This window comes from Erpetoichthys calabaricus, chromosome 10, assembly GCF_900747795.2.
Source record: "Erpetoichthys calabaricus chromosome 10, fErpCal1.3, whole genome shotgun sequence".
In the NCBI taxonomy this organism is placed as follows: domain Eukaryota; kingdom Metazoa; phylum Chordata; class Cladistia; order Polypteriformes; family Polypteridae; genus Erpetoichthys; species Erpetoichthys calabaricus.
The window spans coordinates 1,220,572-1,238,583 of NC_041403.2; the positions used below are offsets into that span (position 1 = coordinate 1,220,572).

Here is an 18,012-nt window from a genome sequence, read left to right on the forward strand (position 1 = left end):
GGACAAATTACCTAATAAATACACATGGCAACACAGATTTATTTACCTGCTTAACATAAATGGTGCCCAGCATAATCTGCCCATTAATTAACTGTTGAACTATGGAGGAGAGGAAAAGAAAAACTCCATAGCATCAACAGCATCAATGGGAAACATAAACCTCTGGGGGACCACAGTCAGTCAAAACAGAGAAAGCTGGGCACATTCACCTCTCCTGGGCATTCTCCAGTATAACTCTGTGCTGGGCACAACAATAAGCTAGTAGTATCTTTGCATCTTTTGATTTCTGTGATGCCCAGGTTGCCTGAAGCTGACATACTCCTCCTTGGACCTGAGTCATCTATAGTCATGAAGCCAAGATGGACTGGGCAGTGAAGACCCAAAATAGAACAAGGTGGTGTAAATGTGCTCAGTGCTTTTATTACAGCAAGCAGTCCAAGTAAATAGTGATCTGCTAAATTAATAAAAGTAGTAAAAATAGTGATAAAAGCGGAGATTAAAATCCAATAAATAAGCAAAATTGTGTGATTAAAAATCAGTCAGGAATTCCTCAGCCTTTTTTAAAAAACACACCTCAGCACGTCATTCCAATTCTCCACATCAGCAGCTCACCTGAAGATGTCTGCTCAACTGCAGAGGATGCCCTCCGCCAAGCTTGTGCCCCACCACCATCCCATGAGCCCTGCTCCCTTCTCTTACTGCCATCCCTGGGCATCTATGGGTCCTCTAAGGACGTTTGATCCCCCCCCGCTCCACTTTGTAGCTCAGCAGCAGTGGGGCACGACTGCTTTGCATGGCCGTCTTCTCCGACCACCATGCCTCCTCTCTATTATGCTGGCTCTGCTATGATGTTAAATTTAGGGGCGGAGTGGTGGCTCTGAGGCTAAGGATCTGCGCTGGTATGCAGAAGGTTGCCGGTTCGAATCCCCGTCACTGCCAAAAGAGATCCTACTCTACTGGGTCCTTGAGCAAGACCCTTAACCTGTAATTGCTCCAGGGGTGCTGTACAATGGCTGACCCTGCGCTCTAACCCCAAGGGGTATGTGAAAATTAACACATTTCTAATACAAGAAATCGTATAAGACGAAATAAAGAACAAAAAAAAAAAATTTACTTTTCTTCCTCATTGCTTGGCATCTTATCCTCCAGGCTCCTTTTATCCTTTGTGGGTGCAGGTTCCCCGCCTAATGGCCCACAGAATGTCAATGGAGAACCAATCACGCTTGCATGTAACAAGCAAACAGCTTGCCCCCCCCCTTGAGCACCCAGCGGATGAAATATATATTGAAAGTATATAGTCATTGTGCAATATGTAGAGCTAATCAGCAGCTCTAGTCAGGGGAATGCAGACTAAAGTTCCTAGGGCTGCTTCGCACATTTGAATGGACACCAGAGCTGCTCCATTGGCTTCACCTTTGCATCATAATTCGGCATTAAAGTTGCACCCTGACAGACTCCGGTGGCCTCCATTGTCCACAGACTTCCCAGACTCACCATCCCTACTTCTCTGTCATCATCTCAAGTTGTTGTCACCCTTTCAGTCAGTTGGTTATTCTAACTATTTCATAGAAACACATGGATGCCATCTCTAATCTAAGTAAGGCACATGGGCTAATTAAAGGAGTGTGGAGATCAGAACAAGCCTGTGTGTGTGTGTGTGTGTGTCAGAAATGTCACCCTGCTGCCACCATGAGGGCGTGTGCACATTTGACCACAAGTCTGCTAACTCTGGTCACCTTTCTAAAAATTGTCAATGTTTTGGGATGAGTAGCATGTGGCTGTCCTGTTAAGTTGTGACTTTTCATGAGCATCAAGATTAACAGGTAAACTTTTATTTCATTCTCTATTGTAGCTTATGTGCAGTCATGGATGACTCTTACTTCCCAATTGATGGATCAGCCTTGGAGGGAACAGGGGTTCAGCAGAAAGTGAGTATCTGCCTGCATACTCTGCCCCCTCATTATTCCTTTTGTTCATCTTTTCACGATCTGCCTGACTCTTATATAGCGCCTTTCATTATCTGTATTTATAATAAGCTGACTTGGACTTCTCTTTGCTATTCAGAGATGTTTACTGCTGCCACCAGGAGTTTTGTTTGCCTAGTTTTAATTCACATGCTTCTCAAGAATTTTCAATTATTTTTAGCTTCTTTTAATTAATCAGAAAGCAATTAATAAGGAGATACAAATAATAAACAACAGTTAGTCAACTATACTGGGGATCCATCCATCTTCTTGTGTGTTTATTGTTAAATGGTACCATTAAAAAAATAAACTGACAAAAAATAAATAGAAAAGGACATTTTTACCTGATATTTCCTGATTGTTTGCCATAAAAGTAAAGAATACTGACTTAAAGAAATTCTGATGCAGTGATGGATTTTGGGTACAAGGAGTGCAATGTCCAATTTACATGGCAGTTTTGAGAAATTCCAACTGAGAAAGTAGCTGAGCCAGAAGCCTGCGGCCTCTGCCCACTGCTACACTCCGCACCACGTCAAGATGTCCGCCTGGCACCCAAGGGCAGGGTCAGGACTCTCTGCTGGGATTCTATCTGCTAGTCAGTTTGAGTAAACTGAAGTAAATAAAATAGAATTAATGAGGTGAATAATCACATCAAACAGTACAGTGATACTCAATCACTGAGCAAATTCACAGGAGGACTAGGCTAATACCGAGTAAGTCTGTGGGGTTTCACAAGACTCTGGCAACATTCTTTTGAGATTCTGGCCCATGGTGACATGATTGTATCACACAGGTTTTTTTTGGTTTTTTTTGATTTGTCAGCTGCTCATGTCATGGAGAAATCTTCAGAAAAAACAAGCAACTACTTTAGATAGGAATTCAGAATTTTGACTTTATTGCAGAACAAAGGAACCCATTGCAGAGCACATAAAGCCATCTCAGTTCATGAAGTGAGCCCAGTGGATTGGGTGCGGCTCATTTTTATTTCAGTTCTAATCACAAAACATCTCCATTTCGTATATTTTTTGATCACCCACTTTACAGGTTATCTCATAACAGTGACCTCCTCATGCTGTACCTGTTTTCATAACAATTATCTCACCTTGTAAACTCCTTTCCTCTCATAATCATCAATCTTTTCATGACAATCATTAGGACTCGAAGGTCATGCTTACCACCTGGCCCAGAGATGACCATCACCTGATCATCATTTACATTCTTCACATTCCTATTTCTTGAGCTAATAAAACATTGATCAATCCTCTTTATAAAATTGGAACCAGGATGGCCCACCTAAGAAACATCTCCTTTAATAATTGCTTGTTGCACCAGCATCCTGTAAGGCTAAAATCATAGGCAGCTGTGCTGGTAAGCGCAGTGTGCATCTTCACTGATGAGGGCAAAGCTGCTGGAGCTGGAAACAGGCAGGTGGGCATAAGCAGGCAAGAACAGTTCTTCCTGACAGCTTGGAAGAAGAAAAACATACAAGCTTTTACTTATTAACTTTTAGATTCTTATATGGCTCAAAGCCAGCTGATATAATTTGTTTTGCTTTAAGCTGATTAATTAAGATATTGATTCATGAGGAAGCACTGACATTGTGACGTTTGGTAAGATGGGAAAATGCTTAAGTATTCATTATTTTGATTTTTGTAAACTGTTGTTATGTTCAAATATGCTTACTTCGTGATATTTGTCCTTCCTGAGCACCTTACAGTGGCTGTTCCCAAAGTAAGTAGTGTGTCTGCCACAAACACATGCAGCAAAGTTCATCCCTCTTGTTTCAGCCTATGGTAGCATAGCTGGTAAGTTTAAACATGTATAAGTTTACTGTTCTGTCCTGCTACTTTTAGTTTTAAGGCTGTTACCAAACCATTTTGTTATTTGTGTGCTGAATATGATGTTTCTTTACTTGAAGTTTCACACCTGCTCTTTGTTAATAATAATAATAATAATAATAATAATACATTTTATTTATACAAGGCGCCTTTCAGAGAACTCAAGGACACCGAACAAACAATAAATAAATAAATAAATAAATAAAAGACACAATTATAAACAACTTAAAACATCAGAAAATCTAAAAATTAAAACCAAACAAAACCACTGTAATCAGAAGAAAAAAGAAAAAGCCATTTTAAATAGATGTGTTTTAAGTTTACATTTGAAAAATGAATATGATTTGATGTTTCGGAGCTCCGCAGGTAATGAATTCCAGAGCTTGGGAGCAGAACGACTGAATGCTCCGATCCCCATGGCGGTTAGACGGGCGGGAGGAATGATCAGATGGGTGGAGGAAGACGATCTAAGGTATGGAGGGGCGAGGTTATGAATGGCCTTAAATGTTAATAGCAGAATCTTAAAATCAATATGAAACTTGATCGGGAGCCAATGAAGCTGCTGCAAGACCGGAGTAATATGGTGAATAGATGGGGTTCTAGTGATGATACGTGCTGCAGAATTCTGGACTAACTGAAGCTTATGAAGAGATTTATTAGGGAGACCAAAGAGGAGTGAATTGCAGTAGTCCAGCCGAGAAGTAACAAGACTATGAACAAGAATGGCAGTGGTATGAGGAGTGATTATGCGATTTATATTAATTAGGTGGAAGTAAGCAGACCGGGTGATGTTATTAATGTGAGTGGATTTTTAAAATAATTATTGTACAGAGCACAGTGCCATTAAACTTATATTCTTATTACAGATGTAGAGGTTGTCCACTCCTACAAGTACTTGGGAGTCCAAATTAGAACATTTGAACAATCTAGATGAGGCCATTCAGCCCAACAAAGCTCACCAGTCCTAACCACTTATTTCTTCCAAAAAAACATCAAGTCGAGTTTTGAAAGTCCCTAAAGTCTTACTGTCTACCACACTATTTGGTCGCTTATTCAAAGTGTCTATCGTTCTTTGTGTAAAGAAAAACTTCCTAATGTTTGTGTGAAATTTACCCTTAACAAGTGTCCCTGTGTTCTTGATGAACTCATTTTAAAATAATAGCCTCGATGCACTGGACTAATTCCTTTCAGAATTTTAAAAACTTCAATCATGACACCTCTTAATCTTCTTTTGCTTAAACTGTAAAGGCTCAGCTCTTTTAATCTTCATAACTCATCCCCTGTAGCCCTGGAATCAGCCTAGTTGCTCTTCTCTGGAGCTTGTCTAGTGCTGCTATGTCCTTTTTGTAGCCTGGAGACCAAAACTGCACACAGGACTCCAGATGAGGCCTCACCAGTGTGTTATAAAGACTGAGCAGAACCTCCTTGGACTTGTACTGCACTGTTCTTACTTGTTAGAGTAATATTTTGCTCTACTTTTCCCTTTTGTATTATTAATATGTAGCCTTTGTCAGAATGCCTCAGGTCTCACAGACTTATCGCTGTTTATAAGGTATTGTACCATATAACTTCTCCCCACCTTCCCTTCTACATCTATAACCTCAGGCAATTAGGTGTAGTAAAAGACAAGCAAGAGATAAATTACACATAAAATAATGTATCTATAATAATAAAAGGCAAAGCCCTCACTGACTGACTGACTGACTCACTCACTCACTCACTGACTGACTGACTCACTCATCACTAATTCTCCAACTTCCCGTGTAGGTGGAAGGCTGAAATTTGGCAGGCTCATTCCTTACAGCTTACTTACAAAAGTTAGGCAGGTTTCATTTCGAAATTCTACGCGTAATGGTCATAACTGGAACATATTTTTTGTCCATACACTGTAATGGAGGAGGCGGAGTCACGTATCGCGTCATCACGCCTCCTACGTAATCACGTGAACTAAAAACAAGGAAGAGATTTACAGCACGAGTCAAATGCAGGAACGAAGGTAAATGACGTTAATTTTTGACTGTCTTTTAATACTGTGTAAGCATACATATTAACACATGTGCAATTAAACGTGTGCATTTACGGGGTGATTTCTCAGGCTTAAAAGCTCGCCTTTTATCAAACGCGGGAACAAAGGTAACTGACGTTGTTCACTGTCTTTTAATACTGTGTAACCATGCATATTAACACATGTGCAATTAAACGTGTGCATTTACGGGGTGATTTCTCAGGCTTAAAAGCTCGCCTTTTACTAAAAAGGTGTAGCAGTGCTACTTAAAAACTGCATCTCCCAGCAGGCCCTGCTGGGGCTGCTGGGGTCAAAGGTAGCCACAGGCAGATAAAAGGAGGGCAGAGGGCAAAGAGAAGAAAAAAAAGCTTATGTCTCTGGTTGTACGATTGAGATTGTCTGGACTGGAACCTCACCATCCTCTCCTTTACCTGTTGTGTGATGTGTTGGATACTTTGCAGGTGATTGTGTAGTGATGTGTCTGGTTTAGGTGGGTTGAGTTCAATAATCCTTTCCAGAGGACCGTTTATCTGTCTGCCTAAAGCTAACAATGCAGGGGTTTCACCTGTAACCTCGTGCACCGCCGTGTTCAATGCGAACCGCAGCTCAGGCAGCCACTTTGTCCAATCCTGATGATGGTCTCCGACGAAGGATGCTATCATGGTCTTCAGGGTCCGATTCACCCGCTCAGTGCGATTTGATTGGGGATGGTATGCTGTAGTTTTCAGGTGAACCACCCCCCATTGTTTCCACAACTCTTCGGCCTCTGAGCCGGTAAATTGCGGGCCCCGATCTGTGATGATGTTCTTCGGCACCCCCCATCGGGTAAATATCTCATCCTTCAGGGTGGAACATATCTTCTTGGCTGTGGCATTAGCCAAAGGGAATAGCTCCACCCAGCGAGTAAAATAGTCCACAACCACCATCAGGTAGGTCTTCCGGTCCTTGCTAGAAGGAAATGGTCCCATTAGGTCCACGCCTAGGCTTTCCCCCGGGGTGGTGACGGTTACTGGCTGAAGCTGTCCCGAGGGGAGACCAGGTGGGGTTTTGTATTGCTGACAGGTGGTACAAGTCTGGACATGGGACCAGACGTCTTTGCGTACAGTCGGCCACCATGCCACCTCCAAGATTTTAAACAGTGTTTTAGTACGTCCAAGGTGACCACCGATCGGGCTATCATGATAATACTGTAGGAACTTGGGCACATATGTCTCGGGCACTACCAACTGATAATGGTAACCCCGATCTTTTGTTGGAACGCAGCGATAGAGTGCCCCTTGAAGTTCCCTATAATGTATGCGGTCAGGCCTCCCCCCCGAGCCCTCTCTCAACCCCTGACATACAGGACTGGCTGCTTGAGATTGAACGATTTCCTGCATGTTCAGGGGAAGATCAGGCCAAGGGTTAGAGACCGATACCGCACATACCACTGGCGCGGGCTCGTGAACCCGTGATAAGGCATCGGGCACAACGTTAGCACAACCCTTCCGATAGCACACCCTGAACGTGAACTGTTGGAGGCGCAATACCCACCTTGTTAGCCTAGACGTGGTCTTCGGGCAATTGAATGCCCAGGTCAGAGCCCTATGGTCAGTGTAGACTTCAAACGATGTTCCCTCCAGGAAGTGCCGCCACTTTTCCACGGCCCACACGACAGCGAGGCATTCCTTCTCGGTGGTGGAATAATTATACTCGGCGCCCTTTAGTGACCGAGAAGCATAGGCCACCACTCTTTCCTCTCCTTGGCTAGTTTGGCATAGAACGGCGCCGAGCCCGAGGTCACTTGCGTCAGTGTGGACCTGAAAGGTTAATGACGGATCAGGCTGTGCCAGGACTGGTGGCGATATCAGGGCCTGTTTGAGTCTTTCAAAAGAGTCCTGGCACGTTGGTGACCACTCCCAGGGGGATCCCTTCCTCAGCAACTGGAACAAAGGGGCAGCGATGTCGGCAAACCCATGCACAAATTTGTGGAACCACCCAGCCATCCCCAGGAAGTGCTGGAGACTTTTTACCTCCTGGGGCGCTGGGTAGTCCAAGATGGACTTAATTTTCTTCGGGTCCACTCGGACTCCGTCTGCTGACACCACATGGCCGAGGAAGTTCAGATGGTCTTGCTGAAATCTACACTTCTTGATGTTAAGGGTGAGATGAGCCTTATGCAGTTTCTGGAAGATGTGGTCGAGGTCCTTAAGATGTTGTTGGACAGATGGGGAGAATACAATGATGTCATCAATATAAACAAAACAGGTCTTCCCAATGAGTCCCCGGAGTACCTGCTCCATCAGCCGTTGGAATGATGCCCCAGCGTTTTTCAGTCCAAAGGGCATCACCCGAAACTGGAACAACCCCTCCGGGGTGATGACGGCTGTCTTTTCCATGCTACTCTTCCCCATCCTCACCTGCCAATACCCTGACTTCAAATCAAGGGAGCTGAACACTGCTGCCCCATGCAAAGACTCCAAGATGTCATGAATGAGTGGCATGGGGTAAGCATCATCCAAGGTCCTCTTGTTCAGCTCCCGATAGTCCACACAGAATCGGTAGGTCCCGTCGGCCTTCTGAACGAGTACCGTGGGGCTAGCCCATGGCGAGGTGGAAGGCTCGATGACCCCCTCTGCCAACATCTGGTCAACCCACTCCTTGATTATTCCTCTTTTCAGAGGCGACACTCTGTAGGCTCTGTGCCGAACAGGGACAGGGTCGACTGTGTGAATGTGATGACACACCACCTCAGTCCGACCCAATTTGTCCGTCCACACCGAGTGCCACCTCCTAAGCAGTGGCTGAACGAGCTCCGGCTGTTCAAGAATAGCCTTCTCTACTGGGCTGGGCTCATCCACCAACTGCGCGAGATAATAACACAAGTTAGGCCAAACCAGATTGCTTTGAGCCTTCGTCCCAAACCGATGGACTTCACCCCCCGGCAACTCATACTCCAGCCGCGACAGATGGATAGTCAGACCTACCGACACAAGAGAGTCCATTCCCAGTAATAAGGGCATCGACAGGTGGTCATCTTCCAGGATGTAAACCTCTGTCTCCCAGTGTGTCTCATGTAAGCAGAGCCTCATAGGAACCCTGCCCCTGGCCCCGTGCGCCCTTCCATCCGCAAGAAAGAATTTTACTTTTGCACTTCCCCTTAATTGCTCATGAGGCACTTTAAGCTTTTCCCACAAGCTGTATTTCATAAGGGTATAAGTGCTCCCTGTATCTACGACCGCCTCTCCAGTGACACCTCGCACTTGTACGGGCAGCACTAAGAGGGGCAAGGTGGCTTGCACCAGGGTGAGATCGGCACGGGGATCCACTGAGGCTTTCCCTCGTGGTTTGGGACAGGGGACATCCCGAGACGTGGGACCCTTTCGAGACCCACTAATCCCGATAGCCGCCCAGTCCTTTTCCACTCGGGACCCCACCTTCACCAACTCATCTACCGACTTCACGACCCCCCTCAAAGTAGCGGCCACCCGAGGGTCACAAGCGTCAAGGACACGTCGCAATATCTCTTCCTCACGCATGTCAGATCGCCACTTAAGGCACAACGCACGGAACTCAAAGACAAAGTCCCTGAGACTCTGCGATGGCCTCTGTACAAAGGTCCGGAGCTTTTCTTCCAACAGCACCTGGTATTCATCTGAGAGGAATGCTTTCAGGAAGGCAGCGCGAAACTCCGCCCAGGTGTTACACTTGTGCCGCTCAGCAAACCACCAAGAGCGCGCCGGCCCGCTGAGTGCCGTGTTCAGGAATCCCCGCAGCTCGGCTCCACTCAGAGGATGCAGTTCCACAAACAAGTCGACCTCCTCCACAAAGTCGACAATGCCCGTGGGTGTACACTGAGGGGCCAGCTTAGGGAACTCCATCCGCGGCATCGCAACGGACAAGGACGACTGTCCCCAGTTGATCCCCACTCCCGCTAAAGGCGTCGACTGCCCCAGTGGCTGCGTGACGGCACGCCAGCTATCCTGCACCTGCCTCCTGATATCCTCCCTCATATTGGCTTCCAGGCGCTGCACACACTTCGCGAAGGACTGCTCCAGACGCTGCACCCTCACAACCGCCTCACCGGAAACTCGGGCGGCCGTGGCATCGATGAGCTCATGGATGGTTTCATCTCGGTTGAGAAAACTGCCGGCGATGTGATCCACCCGTGTCTCTAGCTGTTCAAAGCGCAACGTCAGGTCATGCAGAAGCCGTCCCTCATCCGTCTCGGGCTGCTCCGGACTGGAGACACACAGGGAATCCAGCAGGCTCAATTCTTCCTCCGGGGCTCTGACCGTAACGTGACGTGGCCTAGGCTGCGGACGCACGTCCACCAGCGGTCCACTTAGCTCAAGCTCCTCGCCCTGCACTGCGCTTACAACAGACATGCTTCTGTCGGATGTGTATGTAAAGTCGGTCAGAAGGGAACGTAATTAACCTGGCTCCTACCCGGCTCGCCAAAATCTGTAGCGGTCAGGAGCCGCTAAGATTCACACCGCCAACGAAGACGGTGATTTATTTATTTTAAAAGCAGAGATCCCAGGAACGTCCCCAGCCTTGGATCGACCCACACACTCTCACCACAGAGACAAATAAACACACTGGGAATGACAAACAATTATAAATATAATGACATGAATTGAGAAATGAAAACAGTAATACCACCCCTGACCCCTTCGGCGATTATTACACATACACAAAATAAACACAAACACCACACAGCCAAGTCCATATATAAGAAACAGGTTGAAAGATGAATAGTGACCAAGTTATGTCCAGCGAATCTGTAAGTTGCAATGGAGAAGGGAAAATACAGTCCTACCGGTATTTACTGATGAGGTTGATGGTTGATGGTTGATTCGGGAGCGCTCCACTGTTCCGAAAAATCCAATAATCCAATACAGCTCTCAGTGAACAAGTAGACAGACAATCCAGACCCCAACAAACGAATACAGTCCAAGACAAAAATGATCACAGTTCAAATAACAGCAGGAGAGACGACAAATAACCGCAACAATACAAACCAAAAACAAACTTTTTTTTCTTCTCTTTGCCCTCCCTTGCCGGTTGTCCAAAAGAAGGGACCTGTGACCTACGCAATAGAGTGGGGATTGCCAGGGACTAAAAAAATAGACACGGTAAACATCTCCAATCTCAAGCCTTGGTTCGGCCGTACACCACGGCCTGGGGGTGGGGATTGTAGCAGTGCTACTTAAAAACTGCATCTCCCAGCAGGCCCTGCTGGGGCTGCTGGGGTCAAAGGTAGCCACAGGCAGATAAAAGGAGGGCAGAGGGCAAAGAGAAGAAAAAAAAGTTTGTTTTTGGTTTGTATTGTTGCTATTATTTGTCGTCTCTCCTGCTGTTATTTGAACTGTGATCATTTTTGTCTTGGACTGTATTCGTTTGTTGGGGACTGGATTGTCTGTCTACTTGTTCACTGAGAGCTGTATTGGATTATTGGATTTTTCGGAACAGTGGAGCGCTCCCGAATCAACCATCAACCATCAACCTCATCAGTAAATACCGGTAGGACTGTATTTTCCCTTCTCCATTGCAACTTACAGATTCGCTGGACATAACTTGGTCACTATTCATCTTTCAACCTGTTTCTTATATATGGACTTGGCTGTGTGGTGTTTGTGTTTATTTTGTGTATGTGTAATAATCGCCGAAGGGGTCAGGGGTGGTATTACTGTTTTCATTTCTCAATTCATGTCATTATATTTATAATTGTTTGTCATTCCCAGTGTGTTTATTTGTCTCTGTGGTGAGAGTGTGTGGGTCGATCCAAGGCTGGGGACGTTCCTGGGATCTCTGCTTTTAAAATAAATAAATCACCGTCTTCGTTGGCGGTGTGAATCTTAGCGGCTCCTGACCGCTACAAAGGTAAATGCAAAACTATTTTCAATCAGTTTAATGAAACGCTCCCGTTAAGGATTGCAATAACATATTCGCGAGATAAAAGAACGAAGTAGGGGGAAATGACGGAAGAGCCGCAAACAGCGAAGAGCAAAAAATTAATTAAACAATTGAGAACGGAGCGAGTTAAGCATACAAGCATGTTCATAAGGGAAACAAAGCACGGTGTTAAACGTAAGTTTAAATTAAGTTTATAGAAACGCTCCCGCTGCGGATTGCAATAACATATTCGCGAGATAAAAGTTTAATGAGAAGACGCGAGGTATAAACGAACCACACGCCGTGGCGCAACGTTAGGGGCAACAGTTTCAACCATTCTATGATCTGCTTCTCGCAACTGAAAGACGGCACATGGCGGATGTTAGCCGACTTGCTGACCGCAACATTAGGGGCTTCAACTCTGGCGCTGACGCCACATCTCAGTGCCAACACTTTCCAGACTCTACTTAAAACACACGCCCTCCTCACTGGACAGTTAAAAAGACCAATCAAGGTAACGATGACATCAAGTATTACCCAATCAAAAGTAGGAAAGGAGGCATCTTCATAAAATGCGTGTGGGATGATTTGCATGAGACGCTGCTTTAAAAAAAATGATAAAAAAAATACGGGAGAAATCCCGTCCAGTATTGATTCAAAACAGGACGCGCAATTTCATTCTCAAATGCGGGATGATTCCGTATTTTAAAGGACGGGTGGCAACCCTACAGTGCCAGGTAACCACCCATACAATCAGATGTGATTCAGACTAGGAATGGAATGAATGTAATTACCCCGATCTACATACAAGGCGAAAGTCTTGCAACATTCAAAGATGATGGTTTGGGATAAGTACACCATACAACATAAAAGAGCTTATGAAGCCTTCAACCGAAAAAAGCAAGATCTCAGAGATCGTAAAAAAAAAAATAGGAGGTAATGTCGTTTTACTCGCTGTAGATTTTAGTCAAACATTACCAGTTATTCCACGAGGGAGACCAGCAGATGAACTCAACGCGTGTTTAAAATCCATGCTTCTCCCACGCTCGGTTATATGTCGCGTGTTCTCGGGTAGGTACACCAAAAAATGTATACATTTAAGCATGTAATGGACAAACAAAAAATGAGGTATACCCGAGGGCACTGCAGTAGTACTTAATCTAACTTTACTTCTTAAATGTTAATGTTTTACTGTTTAATAATTTATACGCTTCTTATATGTTGTTCAAATTCTTTTATCAAAATACCAGTGACAGCGCAATGCACGATAACATGGAGTGAATACACCATACGCATCCGCCCACGGCCGCCCTGGTGTGCGCAGATAGGAGTTGATTGTACAATAAAATAAAATAAACATAAAAAGAGTAATACAATCATCACCCATAAAGCGGATAGTAGACGTGACGTACTATATGTGTACCAGATTTCAAGTCAATAGGTGAAACGGTTTGCGAGCTACAGGTGATTTAAAATCCTGGACAGACCAACGAAAAGCCACGGTAGCAAATTATAGAAGAAGATTTTACTGTTTAATAATTTATATTTATATGAAATGTGCTTCTTATATATTACTTCATATTCTCATATGATAATGATGTTAATGTTTATATTGATTTCTATGTTATTGAAACTGCATGTATGTGTGTATATGTATGTATATATATATACTAGCAAAATACCCGCGCTTCGCAGCGGAGAAGTAGTGTGTTAAAGAGGTTATGAAAAAAAAAGGAAACATTTTAAAAATAACGTAACATGATTGTCAATTTAATTGTGTTGTCATTGTTATAAGTGTTGCTGTCTTTTATATATATATATATATATATATATTATATATATAATATACACACACACACATAAACATTTATATACATATACATATATATACATATCTACATATACACATATCTACATATATATACACACATACATAAACACACACATAAGACTTATTGACTGAAACGGGCTTTCACAAAAAAAGTTAGGGCTTTGCTACAGGATACACCCTCCACAAGTTAACCAAGTAAAAATAAAATATATATTTCTGTTTTATTTAAACCTTTTAAGTTCGTATGCATAGCCCCATTTGGCTGTTTAATTTTTTTTTTCTTTCTTCACTAATATTTAATCTCCTTAAAGAAAAACAACATATCCATTTTACTTTTTTTGTATCTGTGTAGTAATATTTTAGTGTAAAAGAATAACCAGTATTTAAACCTTTTATGTTACTTTATACATTTATTTTACACAATGTTGAAAAATTAATAAGAAAGTTACATATTTTGGCAGCTGCTGCTTTCATTTTCAATGAAATGAAAAAAGCTCTCCAAGAGAAAACGTCAATGAAGAAGAAACAGTTTGCACTATCTAAAAATCAGAAACCCTCATTTATAAAAGTTTGCTGCAGATGACTTAACTGAAAATAAATGAATAGTTCCTATGTGTATAATACATATTTATCTATTTGACTTATGCCTTTATTCCACCAACTTACAACATCTGAGGTACAATTTGTTACATTACTTTTGTTTTTTGCAGCACAGGCAGGTGAAGTGACTTCCTCAGGGTCACACAGTGGTGTCAGTACCAGGATTTGAACTGACAAGCTCCGGGTTTGCTGAAATATTACTGAAGAAAGAAAAAAAACGAAAACAGGCAAATGGGGCTATGCATACAAATGTCCATCCATCCATTATCCAACCCGCTATATCCTAAATACAGGAGCCAATAAGTAGATATGTATATATATAGTATATAAATGTGAATGTATGTATGTATATATCTATGTCTATATATATATATATATGTAGATATGTAAATTTGTATATGTATATATATGTTTATGTGGATGTGTATATACGTATGTATATGTAGATATGTGTATATGTAGATATGTATATATATATGTTTATGTATATATATGTTTATGTGTGTGTGTGTGCATATTATATATATAAAAGACAGCAACACTCATAACAATGACAACACAATTACATTGACAATCATGTTACGTTATTTTTAAAATGTTTCCTTTTTTTTTCATAACCTCTTTAACACATTACTTCTCCGCTGCGAAGCGCGGGTATTTTGCTAGTTATTGATAATATTAAAAAATAATAACAATATGCAAAATATATTTGAATATTGGCAACCAATTTCAGGCAGCACACAGACTTGTTAGTTACTGTAAATGTCTCGAGTTAAGTCCTCATTTGTGGTCAGCTTTCTTCAGAATAGGCCGCATGCCTGTCTCAATATGGCTGCCGAGCTGTGCTCTTCATTGTGTTGTCCTTTTCAGTTCATGCATCAGTTTGATAAGAGAGAGAGAGTGAGGGAGTGAGCAAATGTATAGGTTTTCTGTCCAACCCCTAGAGCCAATAGGATGTCATGGTACTTAAAGGCTTCTGATACAAGCCAGTTCCAAACAGCCATACCTCAGACTAATGGGGGAAATAGAACACCTCCATACCTGCCCCCAAAACCATAGCTCAAGGTAAAGCTTGGCAGTTAGGTAGCCTGGCTTTCCTGCGAGGGGTTGAGAGAGAGACTTTAGCAGAGAAATTCTTGAAAAACTGGTTTGAGGCACTTCCCCCAAATCCTGTCATAAACTTCAAAGAGACTCAGTCCTGGTGGGGTGGTTGTAAACATGAATGCTTCTCACTAATGTAACACTAAATTACATTGCTTTGCCTAAGTTACAAATAAAGATGTAGAAAATATTGATCAAGTAGTTTACAAAATCTCACATCACAACACTCCACCCCGATAAATCTTTTCTACAATGTCTTTAGAATTAAACAGTCTTAATTCGAAGAGTCTGTTGCACAACTTGTACTTTGATTTGCAGTATTTGCTCTCCCAGTGTTAAAAGTTGTGCGTGAACATTTGTCCATTACATATCTTCTTTATTTCAAAGACAATCTGAAGAACTTGTATGTGCTCCTGATGACTTGTATCTGCTTGCTTCAACTGTTTGTTTAGCTTTCTGCAGTCTTCATATGTCATCAGATCTGGTGGTTCAAAATGAGACAAGTCCACACCTTCCACTAAACTAGCTCACTGTAATTTAAGTCTATTGTGTGAATTCTTTTCTTAATCTGTGCTGGTTTTGTGTCTAACTGCTAATTAGACACCTGTCCCAAAATATCTGTTTAAGCATACGCAGCTGTACAATTAATATCAAAATTTGAAAGGTAACATACCACAGGTGCCAATACAACCACTACTGCCCAAGTGAGAGCACATGTGCCACTGCATAAACTGTTCACAAACCAACATTTCTGGCCCCTCTTCATGCATTTTGGGGTTAATTTATTTGCCCCTTGTGCTTTTCTACCCATGGCGCAACCCTTGACTGCCATCAGCCTTTACCAGTTTAGGCTGGCATCACCACCATGAGACATCATAGCTATGCAACTCTTGTTTGACGAGTTGTTTGCTCACCATATGCATACTTGCTGTGCTAAACACCTTGGTTCAGAATTGGCCGACTGGTCCTCTGCTTGTACCACATCTGACAATTACAGCAGGGCTTCCATATTTTCCCAATTATATTATACCTAAACATCGGAGCCCATATGACTAGCAAATGTACCAGCTGCACCTACTTTTCTGAAAAGTTCACCAATTTTCTTAGTATATCTTTTCTTTAATAATAGTGTTAATTATATTAATTATCCTACTTAATTAATACCCAGAATGTATACTTTATGAGCCCAAAATGAATGTCCTTATTTTTGGCATTTCTAGCTGGTTTGTTCAGTTTCCACCCCTTGGAATATAAACTTGCTGCAGTAATGAACAAACCTTTCCTTTTAAACTATAGCTATTGTAACTAGCCTTATTGTTATGTGACTTGTGGACTTGTTACTCACTTAAACCCCAGTAAGTGACTTTTCCTTGCTGTCTCTTCAGTTCTTCTTCATGTCTATGTCTTTAGTCTTCTTTTTGATGTCTTTGCCGTCTTTTCCTAGCTTCTTTACCGCTGTTAAAGCAGGTCTGCTAAATGGAAGGTGACAAAGCAGTTTCTGTCCATCTCATTTTCTTGGTTGTCGACTTGGTGCCAACACTCAAACTTTGCTTCTGAGCATTCATTGGAACAGCATGGCCACTGGTGCCACTCCACTCCAATGCTCTAGTTGTAACCCGATCTCCTGCATGGATTTTACTCTGCTAATTGCCTTCACTATTTATTACCTGCACCAACCCAAAGTCCATAAAACCTCACAGTAGAAGTGGCACTAGAGCAAAAGGTCAGGAAATTGAAACAGAAATAACTATTTTCCTTATCTGTCTTCCTGTGCTACCCTTCTATTTTTTTTTGTCATTGCCTGTGTGTCCTTTTTTATTTTATGTAACTGCTACCTGAAAGTGTGGGCTAAAACCTCTCCAGAATCCAAGTGCCAGATCCAGCATCTCTCCTAAAACTGACCTTTGTTCTTTACTCAAGACCAGCTCACTTTTCTCCATTTTATTACATGGAGTTTCATAGACTGTCTTTTTAAACAACTTGTCAGTCAGGTTTTGAATTACTGAACCTAAGTGTGTGTGCTTTTTAATTACTGAAGGGCCTAACAGAGTTGTTAGGACCTTCACACCCCTGTGCATTCTTGACTTGCTTCCTGAGTTTGTAAACCTTCCTGCTGCACCGTCTACCATCCTTTGTTCTTTGGCTTGTCCTGTTTCATTCAAAACAACTTCTAAACTGGTGCACTTTCTTTCCAACTCAGTCATTCTTGCACTACCACTTTCAGACCTTTCACACACACGCACTGAAATTTCTTTTATTTCCACTGCTCCTTGCTTTAATTCCATGCTTTCTTCACTCAGTATCCTTATTCCATTATCCACTTCATGCCCTTCAGTCAATAATTGCCAGCTTCTCTGCCTTCCATCTGATTTCTTTGTCCTAAATCAAATTTCAATGCAGAACTGGTTACCTTTCCTAACAGTGGTGAAATATATATGGGTGTAGCATGTTCTTTAAATACTGGACAGACCTCAGAATCACCTGGAGATTGTGGTGCAGTGGAGAATAATGGAAGGTAACACCCTTTCTGTTTTCCCTTCCTTTCATCTCTCTCCTTTTCCTCACACTCACATTCCCACTCTTTATCTGAGCACTCATCTGTCTCAAGTAAGTCACCCACCCATGATTTAGGTTTCTAGTCAGATCCCATTACTACTGCCCTAACTTTCACCATGGGTGGTTTATACTTTCTTCTCCTGCTTTCACTGCTTTCTACTTTAGCAGTGGGTGTCCTACATGCTAACACTTCACATTCTTCACACCATCTGTTACATCTCTCAAAACTTTCACACAACA

At 42.6% G+C, this 18,012-nt stretch overlaps 1 protein-coding gene across 1 annotated transcript in view; it reads left to right on the forward strand.

Annotated features, from left to right (window-relative positions):
* The window catches only part of LOC114658697 (interferon-induced protein 44-like), a 53,472-nt gene that overhangs the window by 14,381 nt on the left and 21,079 nt on the right, over positions 1-18,012 (forward strand). The window contains exon 4 of the mRNA XM_028810731.2: positions 1,853-1,928. Coding sequence (XP_028666564.1) covers positions 1,853-1,928 — 76 coding nt within the window. The remainder of the gene's footprint in view (positions 1-1,852; positions 1,929-18,012) is intronic.